The sequence below is a fragment of the Molothrus aeneus genome, chromosome Z (genome assembly GCF_037042795.1).
Source record: "Molothrus aeneus isolate 106 chromosome Z, BPBGC_Maene_1.0, whole genome shotgun sequence".
NCBI classification, from domain to species: Eukaryota; Metazoa; Chordata; class Aves; order Passeriformes; family Icteridae; genus Molothrus; species Molothrus aeneus.
The window spans coordinates 42334321-42350548 of record NC_089680.1 but is presented as its reverse complement, the minus strand read 5'-3'; the positions used below and the strand labels follow the sequence as shown (position 1 = coordinate 42350548).

Below are 16228 nucleotides of genomic sequence, written 5' to 3'. Positions count from 1 at the left end.
AATTAATTAGAAGGAGAAGACTGCTTGATAGCAGAAGTTTCTGTATTGGGTGTGAGGTTTCAGCTGAGATACTATGCTTGCACACATTTGTAGGTCTCTAGCCTACAGACCTGAGTCCATCCTAAAAAAAAAAAAAAAGAAAAAAAAAGAGAGAGAGAGAGAGAGAGAGAGAGAGAGAGAGAGAGAGAGAGAGAGAGAGAGACAGAGGGATGGAAGCTGATTGTGGCCTAACAATAGAATTCTGGTAAACCAGAATTAGGTAAATTAGGTAAACAGAATTAGGTAAACCAGACCTAAGAGAGCAACTGGTAATAAAGACTAACGCAGCCACTTTTTTTAAAAGACAATTCAAGATGGCCTGACCACTCATCTACTGCAGAAGAATGGACAATACCCAAGAGAAGATCACAGTCAATTTTTTAGTACTACATACAGGGCAAGAGCCAGATCTACCATACTTAAGCCCCTCCTGCTTGTAAGCTTTAGAAGTAAAGAGCAGTCAGAGAGCTGACTACACACAGATTACAGTTTATCATGCTAGACAATAATCCCCAGATCTAAAACAGGCTTCACTTTATCTTGATGGTACTTGGTGTGTTTGCATTGAGCTTTTATATCAGACACTTTGAACGATATGATTGTTCCAACCAAAATTCCACTACAATATAGTATCTAAAGCATGGTACTATTAGTACTATTAGCCTGCAGGGGACAACTATCAGCTAAATTTAAAACTTGTTGAAACTAGGACGAGAAGAAAGGTCTTGGTCTGGAGAAAACTCAACATTTCTTGAGTATTTCAATAACTCCTGTATGGAAAACTATCAAGTAAACAAGCACTGATGGATAATACTGCTACTGTCCACTGCAACAATGGATAGATCTTTTCATAGATAGGATATACATGAGGATGAGATGTACATGTATCATCATGCTCAGATCACATTTATTTGTAAATGCTGCTCTTTGTGCAGGCTCTTCTACATTAAACGAAGGGTGAAAAATATCACCAGCACAGCCATTTTCCTGCCTTGCTTAGTCAGCCAGAATTTAGCTGTGAATATAGTAGCGCTGGCAAAGACTGTACATTATTTTGAAAGGTTACACCTGGAACCCAAAAAAACTTTAAATAAGGTTGGATGACTAGGTTGAGCAGTAAGACACCAAAGCTGCTCAGCACTGGTCAATGGTGTAAACACCATGACTTGGGTTTTCAACATAATAAAGGTGGACACCTAGTGTGCATTCCCTGATTCTAGTGCAGGAGAAGAAAAGATTCAATGCACATTAGCACATACTTAACAGGTGCAGTTAATTTCTGTAGAAAACAGTTCTGGCTTTATTTCCCAATCATACATAATTACTGAACCATTTGCAAAACAGGATATCTGCACAGGAGTTTTCAGTCTCTAGAATTTATAAACACAGCACTGCTACCTGAATTGTTCTCCACCACCCTCTTTTGAAAGCATTTATATCAGACTTTAACAAACTTTAAACTGTGCTCTTTGCCTCCACAATTTTAATCAATCTGCCTTAACTTTCATCTACCCGCTCTCAGTAGATGAGTTGCTAGATATAAAAAGATCTAAAAATCTAATAAAGTGCAAAAGTTATAGACATTGCTTACAGCCAAAAGCAACATGAAGGAATTGTAAAGTTGCTTGTGTTTAGACTGTAAAGCTCTACAAAAGAGCATTTCACTTCTACCTCCTTATGGTGTGGGTACAAAAGAATAGATTACACAAAGTGAATCTTCTTACCTATGTGGTACATGTTTTCCCAAAAATAGAATATTAGAGAAACTACTTGAAAAATTTATCTTCAATATCCCCCCTTGATTAATACAGATCTTCCTACCTGACTTCCCAAGTTCCAACATACTTGTGCTAATATTGGAGCAAACCTCTTGTGGAATGGCCCAGTACTTGGAAATTTCTACTTTGCATGTAATTTCTCCTTTGAGATCTGAAAACAGATTTTAAAAGGTGCCATAAATGAACCATTTATTAATTTTTCCAGTCAGACTTTCAGTCTTTTTATAGAACCTCCATGATATATTGTTATGAAAAATTAATCATGCTTGGTAGCTCCAGATGCTTTAACTGACTAGAGCAGTGCTCAGTCTTGTCCCTTAAGTGACAAAAAAATCCCCCCCCAATATTGTACAGTCACTATCTGAATTATCCCAAGATCTTATGACTACAATGATTTCCAGAACAACTAAGTAACCTAAATATAATTTACTAGGAGTATGTGTCTGTAGATCCTTTTGCTACCAAAAAAGGACAAAAACAAAACCACCCACAATAGGTTGACTTTTATGTACGGAATCCTCAAATCTCTGCAATCTCAGCTTGAAACATGACACATACTAAATATATCAGGGACTGCACATGAAACTGTTTCAGTCAAATATCCACTTTTAAAAGTGGATAAAAGTATTGTTTCTGTCTTCAGTTAGAGACTGGTTTACTTCAAACTGTTGTCCTATGAGACACAGAATTCAGCACACATCCTCCATCTTCAGATGCATTAAGCCTCCTTCTTTGAGCTGCTTCCTGTCCACCAAAAATGTGGAAAATTATTTATTTTGACTTTAAAAAAGCCCAACCCTCAGGCAATGCCTTTTTCTTTTAACTAAACAAAATACTGTCATACAAATCAATCCATTAGCCAACAACTGTCATCAAAGTTATATTTATCAGTAGTCTAAAAGCATTCAGTAATTTTTCGAAAATTCCTTTCAAGAAACTATTACTGTCATTGAGAATAATCCTGTTATGGAAATATTTAACCATTTTCCCCCAGAAGTCTGCTTTTGTGTTTGCAATTACAATGCAACAAACGCATTTTTTATAGTATGACTGTTCTGCATATAATCTTCTTAGAGATGACTCTGAAAGTAAACTTAAAAACATATTAGAGAGCACAGCAGCAAATTATTATAGCTATATTGATTACATATCACGAATCACAGCTCATATTACTTTTGTGTTCAAGATTACAACACAGCTCTGGACTGAGTCAAATGGCAAGTTGTTTACTACCCCTAAAGGAGACCTTTCTAATATCAGAAATTTGGATGTAACAAAGGTCCTAGTTCATCAGCATAACTTCTCATCTGATAAACTGTGAAGTAATTTTTAAGTGAACTCAATATAAAAGAGTTTGATTATGTCAAATGAGTTCAAATGAAAGGAAAATCATGTCAAGCACTTAAGAAAACCAGCCCTCACCTTCTCTGATCACTTTTTTGCAAAGGTCGTCATCATCTACAGTGACTGGAGCTAAATTTAACACCTCCTTTAGTTCCAAATATGTTGGAATCTTAACACAATCAGATCTGCCATTGTTAGGTTTGCTGAATTCTAAATCAACAGGCAACAGGAAATACTGAAAAAATATTAATCACAACAGAATGGCCAGTAAATTTCCTTTCATATGACAGTACAGTCAAAGCTTCTTAATATCTTCAAATAACTTTTATCCTAAACCAATTTAAGAGCTCTTAGGAGAGAAATCATTTGACATTTACACAGCACACATGAAGCTTTGCTCAATACAGGGTAAAATACAATGTTACACAACTTCAGATTGAGTCAGTGGAGCATAAAAATTGGGCCTTAATTTACAGTTCCCAACCAAGTACAATCCTCCTTTATTTTACTGAAAGTCTGTTTTTTAGAATTTTGAAAAATGGAGCAAAAAGTAAATTTGACTTCTTTAAAAAAAAAGCCAATATGGACCCCCAAATCCCAGAACATGTCTTGTAGCCTTCTCTTTCCCAAGCTCATGTCTTGGCTTCCCGTTCTAATTAATTTTTATTCTTAGCGTAACAAGTATCTACATAAAACTGCAAACACATCAGGTACCAGGACAAACAGCTTGTCAGAGCAGAGATTCCTAAAAACAGCATCCAAGAATTAAAAAACCACAAATAGTATCAGTGTTTCCTAATATTGGAAACATGAAAGCTCGAAACATTTGGCAAATATGAAAAGAACTCAGTAAGATGACTTGCAGGTGAACAAACACACATGCATAACAGAGAATAACCACTAATGTAATACATAGTATGAAACAACAGAATGATACCTCTTCATCTTTTATAGATACAGTACAGAAGCTCTCTTTAATCCCTGGCAAATCATTTTGACTCTCTTCCATCTTCATTCCATTTTGGAAAGTCAAACATTCTCTTTAAAAGATCATAAAATCAAGTAAGTGACTTCTCTGTATTACCTAATGTCTAAAACTGAAATTCTTGGCAATAGTTTTGATAGCCATATACATGGCAAACATATTTCTAAATCCATGCCTTTTCTAAGAAGGCAATTCCAGTGCTGATCTGTGTAATCAACCAAAGAAAATTTTTAAGAAATATTTCATTATATGCAGAGTAGAATTGCTTAATATTGGGGTTTGCCTTAGACAGTTACATCAAAAAACCTTCATATTATAATTCTTCAGCCTCCCAGCACAAAAGTCCCCACATGTAAAAGCCCTTTCTGCAAAAGCTGCAGATCTGATTTATTCCAATGTACAATTTTTTTACTAGACAGAAAATCTCTGTAATCTATTTGCCTTATTTATCTTTTGCCACCTTTTGTTCCTATTTTCAGGAAAGATTCAGCATGAAAGAAGGCAGAGTGTGCACATTACTAGTTAAAGTGAAAACTAAAAGTATGTTCCTGATTTAACTGAAAAACTTTAAAACACTTGGAAGTAAAACTCAGGAATGAAGCTAATACTTGCATTTGTAAAGCACGGACACATGCAGCACATGGATGAAGATTTGTCAGGCAGAAAGAAAACGTTTCATTAGGCGTTTGTGCCAATTACAGGCACGAAATCTGTAGTGACTTGTTAGGAGAATAACTTCTTCATCAGTCCCTGACACCACTATCTTCCAAAGGAATATTTTAGACCGCAGAGTACAAACTGTTCTGTGTCCAGCCTTGGGATGCTCATTAATTTGAACTCAAGCTGAAGTCTGTCTAATTGAGTCCCTTTCAGCAAATGCATCTCCCTGTGTGCTGCACTAGGAGATCTGGACTCCCACTTTGGACAGGTCCATGGTTTTGCTAGTCAACCACAGGTCAGGAGGTCAGAGCTATTTCTGTAAAGCTTCACATTAGTATTTTTTTTTCTCCCATTACCGGTATTTCTGAAAGTCATTATAGACTTTGGATCATGGTTTCTTCATGATCCAATACCCACCTCTTTCACTGGGTATTTACAGTATTCACACAGTCTTACATCCAAGATTCACTGCAAGACTGGGGCTCATCTTTGAAAAAACAGGCAAACAACCCCATTCCTTCTTGTTCTACTGTATGGGTACAGTTGGTTCAGTTAGAACCAGTTTTACCTTGCCTGTCAGTCATGCAACCCTTCCAAGTGCAAAGGAACCAATACAAATAGTCCAGACATGAAGTAAATCAGCACAAATATTCAGGCTTTATAAATGCATATACACAATGAGTGTATTAACAAAATACTAAGCCCATTTTTGATACAGCATACCTGTTTAAATGTGCTGGTTTGTTCAAATTCATGACATAGGTATCATTCTATTAAATTCAATCAACCTAGCAATACAAAACTGAGCAAAACCATAAGAATAAATAATATTTCAACTTGAAGAAATACAATTCAACAGGGTAAAAGCATGGATTTACTGGCAGCATATCTGAGAGGAGAGAAAAAAGGAACATTGAAGCATGTGTAAAATCCTAGCCCTACTAAATTTAGTGATACTTTCGTGATAGGGAATCAGTCAGTTTGAGGAAGGACTAAGTCCCTTAAAGATGCCCATTTTTTCAGTATTCCAAAACTAATATCCTGATTGCATTTCACACCTACAGAATGTAAGAATGACAATTTCATTAATCCAGTGTTCTTAATGCATGTAAATTTCACCCTCCTCATTTTATCCTAAGATGAAAAGCTGAAGTCTTTACCTGTTGCAAACATAAACTAGTTACAAAGGTAAAATACAACAAACATAAAAATGTTAATGGCATTAAACACAGATGATGTTTTATGTTTAATATTATAGAGAAATTTGTAGGTACCTGAAAATATTCTCTGCTGTTAAAAACTGTCCTTCAGAATCCAAAAGGGGATCTTTCACTAAAAAAAACTGTAGTCTGCTCAGAAGTATTGATAAATTTGGCAACTTTTTACGAAAACTTTCAAGATTGTCAATAAAAACAAACTCCTCTTCCAAACATAAATCTGACAAAATAGAAGAAAAAACATTATAAAACAAGATAAAAATACTAAGAATTATCAGAATAAAGAGAATTGTTGAGCAACTGTCGGAATACTATAAATGTCAGCAAAACAATAACCTTTTTACTTTAAAGTTAAATCTTAAAGCATTTAAAGTGCAACAAAGTCTAGACTTCTATGGCCCACATGATAACCTCTAGTTTTCTTTAGCTTTTTCTTTTGTCTTGTATAACACCTGTTAAAAACAAAAGGTATTTTTTTCCCTTGTTTGCACTTTCAAGTATGATAAAGGAACTTCTGAAGTAGGTTCTGGCCAAGAAACTTATCTCATTGCAATTTTAAATGTAGAAATGATGCACTCGCTCCTCTAAATCTAATTACAGTTCCCTAACTACAAAGAAAAAAAAAAAATTACAAAAAAGGTTGCAAATTACTGTGATTTCAAGAAAGATGACATTGTATCAACACAGGCTGGGAAATGAACAAATCAAGAGCAGCCCTGTGAGCAGGACTGGGGGGTGCTGCTGGGTGAGAGGCTGGACATTACCCAGCCATGGGCACTCCCAGCCCAGAAACCCAAACTTGTCCTGGGCTGCATCCAGAGCAGTGTGGGCAGCAGGGGAGGAAGGGGATTCTGTCCCTCTGCTCTGCTCTGGTGAGAGCCTGTGGGAATCCATAAAATTAGAGGGTTTTGGGAAAGCTGCAAAAGGCAGGCCCGAGATACAGCAGAATTGTGAGTAGAGCTAAAGCAACAGTCATGAAATAGGTCAGCAGAAAAATTATTTAAACTGTAGAAAAGGCAAAGGCAAATAGAACAATAAGCTTGTGTATTAATGCTTGTCTGAATAGCTCTCTAAGCTGCAGAAAGTTTATCTAGTAAGATATTAGGAAGGTTAAAGCTTAATAATAGAGCTCTGTGCATTGTGTTTTAAGGCTTACAGGTAGGTATTGTATTCGAAATAAGCAAGCATTGTTTTAACCAAAGGTACATGTGCTTATGGTGATTGGATAGAACTACTGTCAATATGCTTTTGCTTTGTGTGATTGGTCAAGAAGCTTATAAAGTATTTTGCAACATTAAGTTTTTTGGCCTGCTGCCTAGATTGTGAGCTGTTAGCATCTTCCCATTGTCATAATCATGTAATGAGACTGATGCTGAAAAATAAAACAGCTCGAGGCACTTTCCACAGCAGCCCCGCCTCATTCGCGTCTGTAAATAGACCCCCTTGCCAGCGTCAAGAGCCCACCTGGAACCCTGCATCCAGCTCTGGCATCCTCAGTAGAAAAAGAAACATGGCTCTCTTGGAGCAGGTCCAGAGGAGGAATCACAAAAACAATCAGAGGAAAGGAACACCTCTCCTGTGAGAAAAGTCTGAGAGAATTGACATATGTTCAGCCTGGAGAGAAGATGTCTCCAGGAAAACCCTATTGTGGCTTCTCAGTACTTAAAGAAGGCTTATAAGAAAGGTGGGGATAGACTTTTTAGGTCTTAAGTTTTAAACTTAAAGAGGAGTAATTTAAATTAGATATAAAGAAGCAGTTTCTTACAACAAGGGAGATGGTTGACAGCCCATCCCCAGAAGTGAGGCGGTTCCATCCCCAGAGGTGAGGTGCTCATGATGAGGTTGGATGAGGATCTGACCAACCTGAGCTAATTACAGGGGAGTTGGATCCCCGTAAAAGGTCCTTTCCAACCCAAGCCATCACATTATTCTATTTCTTTTGAGTTTAAATTACTGCTCTCCTGAGACAGAAATGATGCAGTAACCACATTTGACACAATCCCTTACATTTCCAGTATCTACATATGTATCTATGTATATATGAAATACATATGTATCTACACACATATTTTACACATGTATAATACATATAGAAGGGCAAAGGAAGTTTTTTGTTCTTCTTCCGTATTTTTTACCAATATGGCAGTCTCCTTATTCCCACATCTCCCTTTCACTTCTTGGATGATTCCCTGTCTGTAATAACTCTCTGTTCTCTCCTAGTGCCTGGAAATGATGGACACTGATTATGTTCCCACCAAACTGTTTTATGATGCTAACTCAAACAGATCTCCATAAAGAAATCTATCTTAAACTTCTTTTGGATTGCATCTCTCTTGAGCTATTAAAACAAGCCCTGCTTCTCCAGGGAATAAATCTGTCTTTAGTGGTTATACCTTATGCAACTGCAAAGTTTTTGAACACTCAAATGATTTCATCAATATTTCTGGAACATGTGCAAAAAATTTCAAAAGTTAACAAGATTACTCAACCAAAACTCAGAAAACAGCGAATTGAACATTTTACCTTGCTGTGGTTCTTCAGTGGTATAATAAATCTTCAAATATTTGTCTTGGGTGGAGTCTTCCTTATAACCATTCTTCATAAGTAAAAAAGATTCTTCTGTGTCAGTCTGAGAGCAAGGATTTGAACTTGGAATAACTTCAGTTAAATCAGTTAAATGAAACTCTACAGAGGAGATAGGTTTCCTAAAAAACACAAAGAATATACCTGATGCTAAAGTTGTAGCAAAATCAATGTTGTAACTTCCCTGACTCCTCAGTGAATCAACAGCACTAAGATGCTCTAAGAAATTTGATAATCACCATATTTACTGAAGAAGAATTGAATTTAGAGTTCTCTTTATTCACTGGATCCATGGTCAAACTACATGTTCTATCTTTCTGCAAGAAAAGTCCTTTAAGTTTACATCTGGCATAAAATTGCACAAAAATAAAAAAAAAATCAAACCTATTGATGTTGTAAGGTTTGTGATAAAAAATTGCTGCTGAAATGTACACTTCTGTTTCAAAAGCCATGAAGAGAGAGCAAGTAACAGCAATAGGAAAAGGACAGGGTAAGTGAAGAAAACCACTTCTATTTGCTGTAACTTTTCACACTAACCTCAGTACTACTGTTATTTATTAAGAAAATCTCCCTACTGTTTGCCAAATAAGTAGGAAAATCATTTGACTACAGAAAGGAAAAAAAACCCCATGATTTTCCTGAGCTAAGCATGCATCTGGACAAAACAGTTACAATAGTTTATTAAAATATGTGTTAATGCTCTGCTACCTATATAAATTGACTGCAACAATATAGTAATACTGACAAGTGCTGACATTTCTGAAGCACCCAAATCAGCTCATCTACAATTATTGTACATACTATTCTCATTTCAGACAACTGATTTCTCAATTTTGCATCCTATTGATTTATTAATATTTTTAATAATACTTAGCATTATATCATCTTGCTATTTGCTAGTCAAAGATAATGCCCATAAAAACAATCAGTATAGAAGTACATGTCTGAAATTCAGTACAGGACTTCATGTGTAAACAGCAATAGTGGGGAATCTCTGCTACCCATCTTAAAAAAATCAACTATTTTACAACATTTTGACAGTAATTCAGAAATTATTTTAAAGCTATAAGTAGTATACTTCACAAGTAATAACCATGTGGTACTGATAATAACTAATATCCAAAGTTTCACATGGCATAAGCCTCTGAAAATCCATGAACCTTAAAACATTGCCCAAGTTAGAACTTCACTGAAATCACTGGGTTTCACTACAGTTTTATAGATAGAACAAACCTAACTGAGTTGCTTATTTTGAGACTACACAGACTACTTCTTCCAAAGTCAAAGTACTAGTAAGGCTTTTCTAGAAAATGGCAAATATTTTAATGCAGACCATTCTAAGTACGGAAAAATATTTTTAAGTCACATAGCTATGCTTGTACAGTTACATAAGATAATTGCCTTAGAGAGGAGAGGAGAAACAGCTTATTTTCATGTTCATGCAGTTTTCAGAGACTTTCTCCAATGTTATAAATAGATTACACAACCATTAAAAATTATATAAAGAACCAGTGAACTCCATAAAAACACAATGCTACTTTTAGTGAAAAAACCCATCTTTAAGGTATCTGAAAGAGTGTACAGCTCCAGCACACTTGCTACTATCAGGAAACATCTTCATATTCTGTTTTCATCATTAATACATAAATCACAAAATACCTGAGTGATATAAAAGAAATCATAAATGTTTTTAACTTAAAGTTACTGACTTCTCCAGGAAATCCTCCACAGGTAAACTTTTCTTCCATTGATCCAATACTGAAATAGCCATCATGTTCTGTGTTGAACCAACTAAGATGAAAAGGAAAAAAAAAGTCATGCAGAAAATATTAAAATTAATTTTTATATATTGATTAAATCATTGCAGAGGTTAATCAAACTTTACACATAATGCATAGAAGAAACAACACCTTTAGTTCCCATTAGCAAAGGTAATACAAATGCACAAGAAAGATACAAACATTTTTATGCATGTATTTCCCTTTGTCATTTGAAGACCTCATTTTTTGCCACATCTCATAAGCTCAGCATCATCTTCCAAACCTCCCCTAACTAAACAGATTCGGTATTTTACTTATCTCCGATCGTTGCTTTTCTTCCATAAACACTTCTCTGGAAAGAAATCTATCCAGAGAACTAATCAAATATCATCTCATTTATGATGCCTCATATAAAATAATATACTCAAATAAATATCCATTACCCATTTGCTTCAATTTGGACAATGAAGATGTTCTTGAACCTTCAAGAGCTATAAGAAAGGGCATAGTGCTATGTCTGGAATTTTTTTTTTATCAGATTTATCTTATTATGGATAAACACAAGCTTTTTCTTTAATCTACAGTAAATCTAAACTAAACTTAAGGATTATATTACATACTTCTAGTCCATGGCTTCCTATACTTATCATCAGCAAAGAGTCCATTGAGATGATACTTTTCATCTTGATGTAAACAGGGAGGAAAGCAAAGTGATAATTTCCAGATGGAAAGCTTCTGCCTTGCCGTGCTCTGAATAAAAAAAAGGCATGTGATAAAATCATGAGAGAGAGCTCCATTCTTTTTGTGCACTGCCTCTTCAAACATTCCCACTGCTTTCAAGGGTTTTCTTCTTCTTAAGAGAAGATACTAACATCTACCTGATTTGCTATTTAACTTTTAATCTACACGTCTGAGTACGCAAAATTGAACATACGCTTAGCTAAACTTTAACTAAGCTTTGAATGTGCAATTACAAGTGCCTATCTTAACACTTGGAATGGTCTCCTGAATGGACACATGGATAAGCTGACCAGAAACAATTTAGTATCATTCCTACTACTGCTGTTTCAAGTGCTTTTAATATTCTAAGGCCTCTTGTCTTTCATGTGTCATTATGAGCTAATGAAAGCCCTTTTAAAGCCTTTCCTTTTCTCTAAAACCAGGGACAGTAATCAATTGAATTCTGGAATGAAATACTTTATGAATGAAATACTTTATACTTTTTCACTGAATCCAAGTTCAATAAACTACCTTACAGTTCTTTTGTTACAGAAACCCATGCCTAGAGCATGCAATAGAGCACAGAACCAAAGAATAACCAGTGAGTTCAGGAAGCAAAGAAAAATTATACTTACACATTTGTGTTTAATGAGTTTATAGAAAGAAGAAGAAAGAAGTTGTTCTTTAAAAGTCTGTGGAGTTAAAGGCATATTGGAAAAGAGAACTAGCTATAGTCACGTGGAACAACATAGTGAATGAAACCAGAAACCTTTCTCTAGCTGTAAACCCATTGCCTCACTTCAGCTGTGTTGCTTCGGCTCCCAGAACTGCCCGTCCATTACAACATATGCTGTCAAGCCAAATATAGCCTGTACAGCTAGAAATCTCAGGTGACAGACTAGAAATATTTGAAGTATTTAACTGATTTGGACTGCAACCAGACTAACCATGCTATTGGTGTACTTTTCAAACCTTCCTGTAAGAAAAGAGAAAACTTAGGGGCAAAAAAATCCCAAAACCACAAACCAAAATAAACCAACATTGACAAACAAACAAACAAACACATGGGAAGCAATGAAAACAAATACTGCCACTGCATCAATACAAATCCTTTTTCCATTTCCATTTAATCCTTTGTGGGATAGTTACAATTCTGTAAATGCTAATTAATTTTAACTAAAAATCCAAAAACTCCTGCCATCATAGCATCTTTTCCTTGTGAAAAAACAGATCTGATCCAATGGAGTCCTTCTTGCCTAAGTCAAAGCATGGCATTTTCTCACTGATCTCTTTCACAAATTCTGAATAAAGAAGAGAGAATCAGACAACTAGGGGCAGCTGGACCTATGTCTTCTACATGTTACTGGCCATGTATCAGTTTAGGTAATCTGTATCGAAGTTACTGCTGAATCAACTGCATTTATCATAAAATAAAGGGCAGCAGTAAATTTCCTAATAGAGATAACAGGAACAGGAAATGCTACAGATAAGCCTTCCCTTCATTAAAAGAAGCTGTCGGAATTGGCACATAAAAGTTGTCAAAGGACTTATAGGATAAAGAAGAATGCTACTGCTACTTCAGAAGCTGCTGAACAAGTAAGTATATGCAATAATAAAACAGAGATCAGAAAGAAATTTGAAACACCACTGTGTAGTTTTACTGAGGCTAACTTTAGCTTAATAGCTAAAATTGTTTTCTGACGCTGATATTTGTGAAGTGGAAGAAATACATCCTAGAGCTATTATCACAGGTAATAGCTTTAAACCAAGAAAATGGTGCATTTTACAAAATACTTTAAATGAAACAGTTCAAAGTGTAAAGTTTAAGCTAGATTAGTTCACTTTATAAAGTCTGATAAAACTCAACTTTTCTTGACATTCTCAAATATATAATAGTATTTTTCAAGGCCATTATTAATAGCTGTAGCATTCAATCAGTGCATGTTTAGCCCTGTTTATCAAGAAAATATAAAGGTCTCTGCACATTTTTCTTCCAACTGAAAGATATTATCCCAGTTCCATTCAGTTTGCATGTATTGTTGGCTTATAACACTAGAAAAACTTGCACTACCAAGATGACTTTGCAATCACACCTACAACACTCAGGAGCATGAAGTATGTAACTCTTGTGTCTAGGATGACTGAAAGTATCTTTCTTCAAAGATACTTATAAAGAGAAGCTGGAAAAACTATACCTGGAATTGATATAAGTGCATAACAAGTATATTAGGAGCAGGATTCTGCATCCACTTGAGTGAGCTAAGTGCAGGAAGCAGTTTGATATAAGGTCATTGAATTCCAGTGTTTCCTAAAACCTGGAAGCTTTAGTCAAGTGCAATTGATAGAGGAAAAATCAAGGTAGCTTTTTCTAGAGGGCAGCAACAAGGCACGAGAGTGGAACCAGATACTGCAGTTCGAGCACAGCATCTCCCTTGCACAGTCAGATCTGTATACCTTTAAATGTGTGATCACATCCATTGGCCCCTTGTGGTAGAACCACAGAGCAAGATTTACACTGCTCCAGAGCAGCCATTCAGCAGATCCCTCAGCATTTCTCTTGTAAAAGTTTTCAGTTATCCTGATGTCAGCACCATCCTCCTCAAAACTCAGGCAAGAAAAGCCATGTAATTCTCTTCTGCATAAAGCCCATGACATATTTTGCTAACACACCTATTTTTGATTCGTAGATAACAAGGAAACAACTGGTGATCAAGCTGAATGGAACTACATTGAGAAGATACCCACACAAACACTGCATGACAGACTGCATACTGCAGGAATTACAACAGAAAAAGAAGTTCTGGTTGCTACAATCTAAGAAAACAGCAGGGACAAACACAGGCATTATACGGAACAGCTGCTGTACCCTAAAGAAAGGGATGTGGGCAATGTTTCATAATACGGATCACAGCTCAACCACAAGTACTACAGCCGGACCACTTCCCAGGCTGCAATTCTCCAGTTACCTGCTAGGAGCGCTTCTGACTGTCCTTTTACTCTCCCTGAACTCCCGAAGGCCTCATGCCTTGCTACATTGTTCTGCCCACACACTACAAATACCCCCCTCTGGCAAAGCACCACTCTGCTCCTCTGCAAGAGAAGTCTTGTATTTGGTCTGTGGCCTTTCTTTGAAAATATAAGTAAGTGAAAACCAGTTATGACAGGGTACTTTGTGGATAAGAGGTTGTAAAATAGTCATTGTTTGTGTGAGAAAAAAAAAAATCTCCTTTCTATGAATTTAATCTAAAACATGGCAAAAACTTTTCCCTACAATCATTAAGGAACACAGCATTGTGTATCACTATTCTAATACACACCAAAGTAGCTAAAAAGTTGGATTATTTCTCCAGAAAGTAATTAATTTAATTTCACAGTGTATTCTCCAAAGAAAGCTCTAAGCAGGAAACTTGTATGTGCAAGTAAATCAGTATAAGTAAATGCAACAGACACTAAAAATAACTGATGTTTTACAGTCTGTGCAAAATTGTACCTATTTTTTTTTTATTAAAAAAGCCTGTAATCACTTCACTCTTATCCCACAAAGTGCAGCACAAAAACCTCTCTTAACGAGAATTTGAAAAAAAGTAGTTCTTGTTATCTTTTTTAATGTGCACTCAATCTTTTAGCATAATCTTTTCTCAATTTCACTAAATTTGCTATATTTTGTTCAGACAATTAAGAGAAACAATAAAACCATACCTCATATAAATAGTCTGTTGAGTGATACTTCAAAGCTGCAAACATCTTGTTTTGTGACATTCTCAGCATTTCAGTTGTCTGGAAGACATACAGAATATGGATCACTTAAAAACTTTTTATATCACCTCAAATTGTTGAAAGAGGAGGTTGAATTTCAGGTTGAAATTTCAACATGAATAGCTTCATAATTTCTAGCACATGCACAATGGACTGAATTTGCTGTAGCAGAAGGCTACACAAAGCATTCAATATTCTTCCTCTGGAAGGATGTAACAGACCAACTACAGACTATGAACATTTGATTTCTTTCTGAAAGAACTGGGTTTTAAAAATTTTTTTAGCTACGCTTCTTGGTGTTTATTTCTCAGAAAACCTCTAGCACCATTAACAGAATGTAGGCAATACAAATTATATCCCTTAAGTAATAACTCTTAAATTAACTGATTCAGTGATTTTTTTTTAATGGATTATAAATTCGTTTTTAAAGGCACTAATTCAACTGTCTAGACTATTAACTTCTCACTGCCTCATGTATTTGTGAGGGGGCTTTCCCCCTGCTTCCAGTTATACAAGAAAAAAGGAGATACTGTATAAGCTAGCTGAGAGCACGAGGCCCTGATGGAACACCAGGTCTCTAAGTGAGTTGATGCTTCTGAGGGGAGTCAGGAGAAAGGCAAAAACTATACAAGGCTCGAGACACAGTGTGAATGCAAAATAGGATATATTGTAGCTGGGATCCACACAAGGTAATACAGTACTTTTTCTTAATTGAAAATAGGTGGAAGACTCAAAGTCAGATAATTATATCAAAAAGTGCATGATGTAATTTAATTTTAATAAAATGAACTGTAGGGCCATAAAGAAAACCTGTGACAGAAGGCAATTTTCCTTTATGTACCAGTAAGTATAATGACATGAGGCTAAAAAACTGCCTACCTAACAAATTTGAAAATACCAATTACAGATATGAATGTAATAGAATTTGAACCAATTCTGTGGTGGTAACTAGGGGGTAGTTGGTTACTTGAATGGAGTCTGGACAGAGAAAAGTAGTGCAGGAGCAGTAAAAAGGTAGGCTCAGGCAAAGAAACAAAAAAGGCAAAAAGATATACAAAATCATATTGAGAACAAAGAAGGGAACCTTCTAAGGGAAGAAGTGTGGATAGCTTGAAGCAGTGGGCCAAAATCACAAGATCGTAGAGAAAATCCTTTGGACAGCCTGCTGGGCCCTCCATCAGATCTACATCCAACAGATTTGGTGTGGGAGAGTGGAGCAAGCAGGGATCGGTTTGTAAGCAGGGATGGATCCACACCTTAAGTGCTGGAGGGCAGTGGACAGAACTGCACCCTAGCATAACTGATGTGTATCACTGACTAAAACTTCTTCATAGCAATATAAACATGGGATAATTCAAGTATTAGCTATAGAATTGTAACTACTGC

At 35.9% G+C, this 16228-nt stretch overlaps 1 protein-coding gene across 1 annotated transcript in view; it reads right to left on the bottom strand.

The window, feature by feature from the left end:
* The window catches only part of SHOC1 (shortage in chiasmata 1), a 46189-nt gene extending 31335 nt beyond the window's left edge, over window positions 1–14854 (bottom strand). Inside the window, exons 1-8 of the mRNA XM_066569638.1 lie at window positions 14786–14854; window positions 10987–11116; window positions 10316–10397; window positions 8547–8728; window positions 6081–6243; window positions 4099–4201; window positions 3240–3396; window positions 1861–1968 (exon numbers count right to left, since the gene is read on the bottom strand). Coding sequence (XP_066425735.1) covers window positions 1861–1968; window positions 3240–3396; window positions 4099–4201; window positions 6081–6243; window positions 8547–8728; window positions 10316–10397; window positions 10987–11116; window positions 14786–14854 — 994 coding nt within the window. The remainder of the gene's footprint in view (window positions 1–1860; window positions 1969–3239; window positions 3397–4098; window positions 4202–6080; window positions 6244–8546; window positions 8729–10315; window positions 10398–10986; window positions 11117–14785) is intronic.
* Window positions 14855–16228: the final 1374 nt, after the last annotated feature.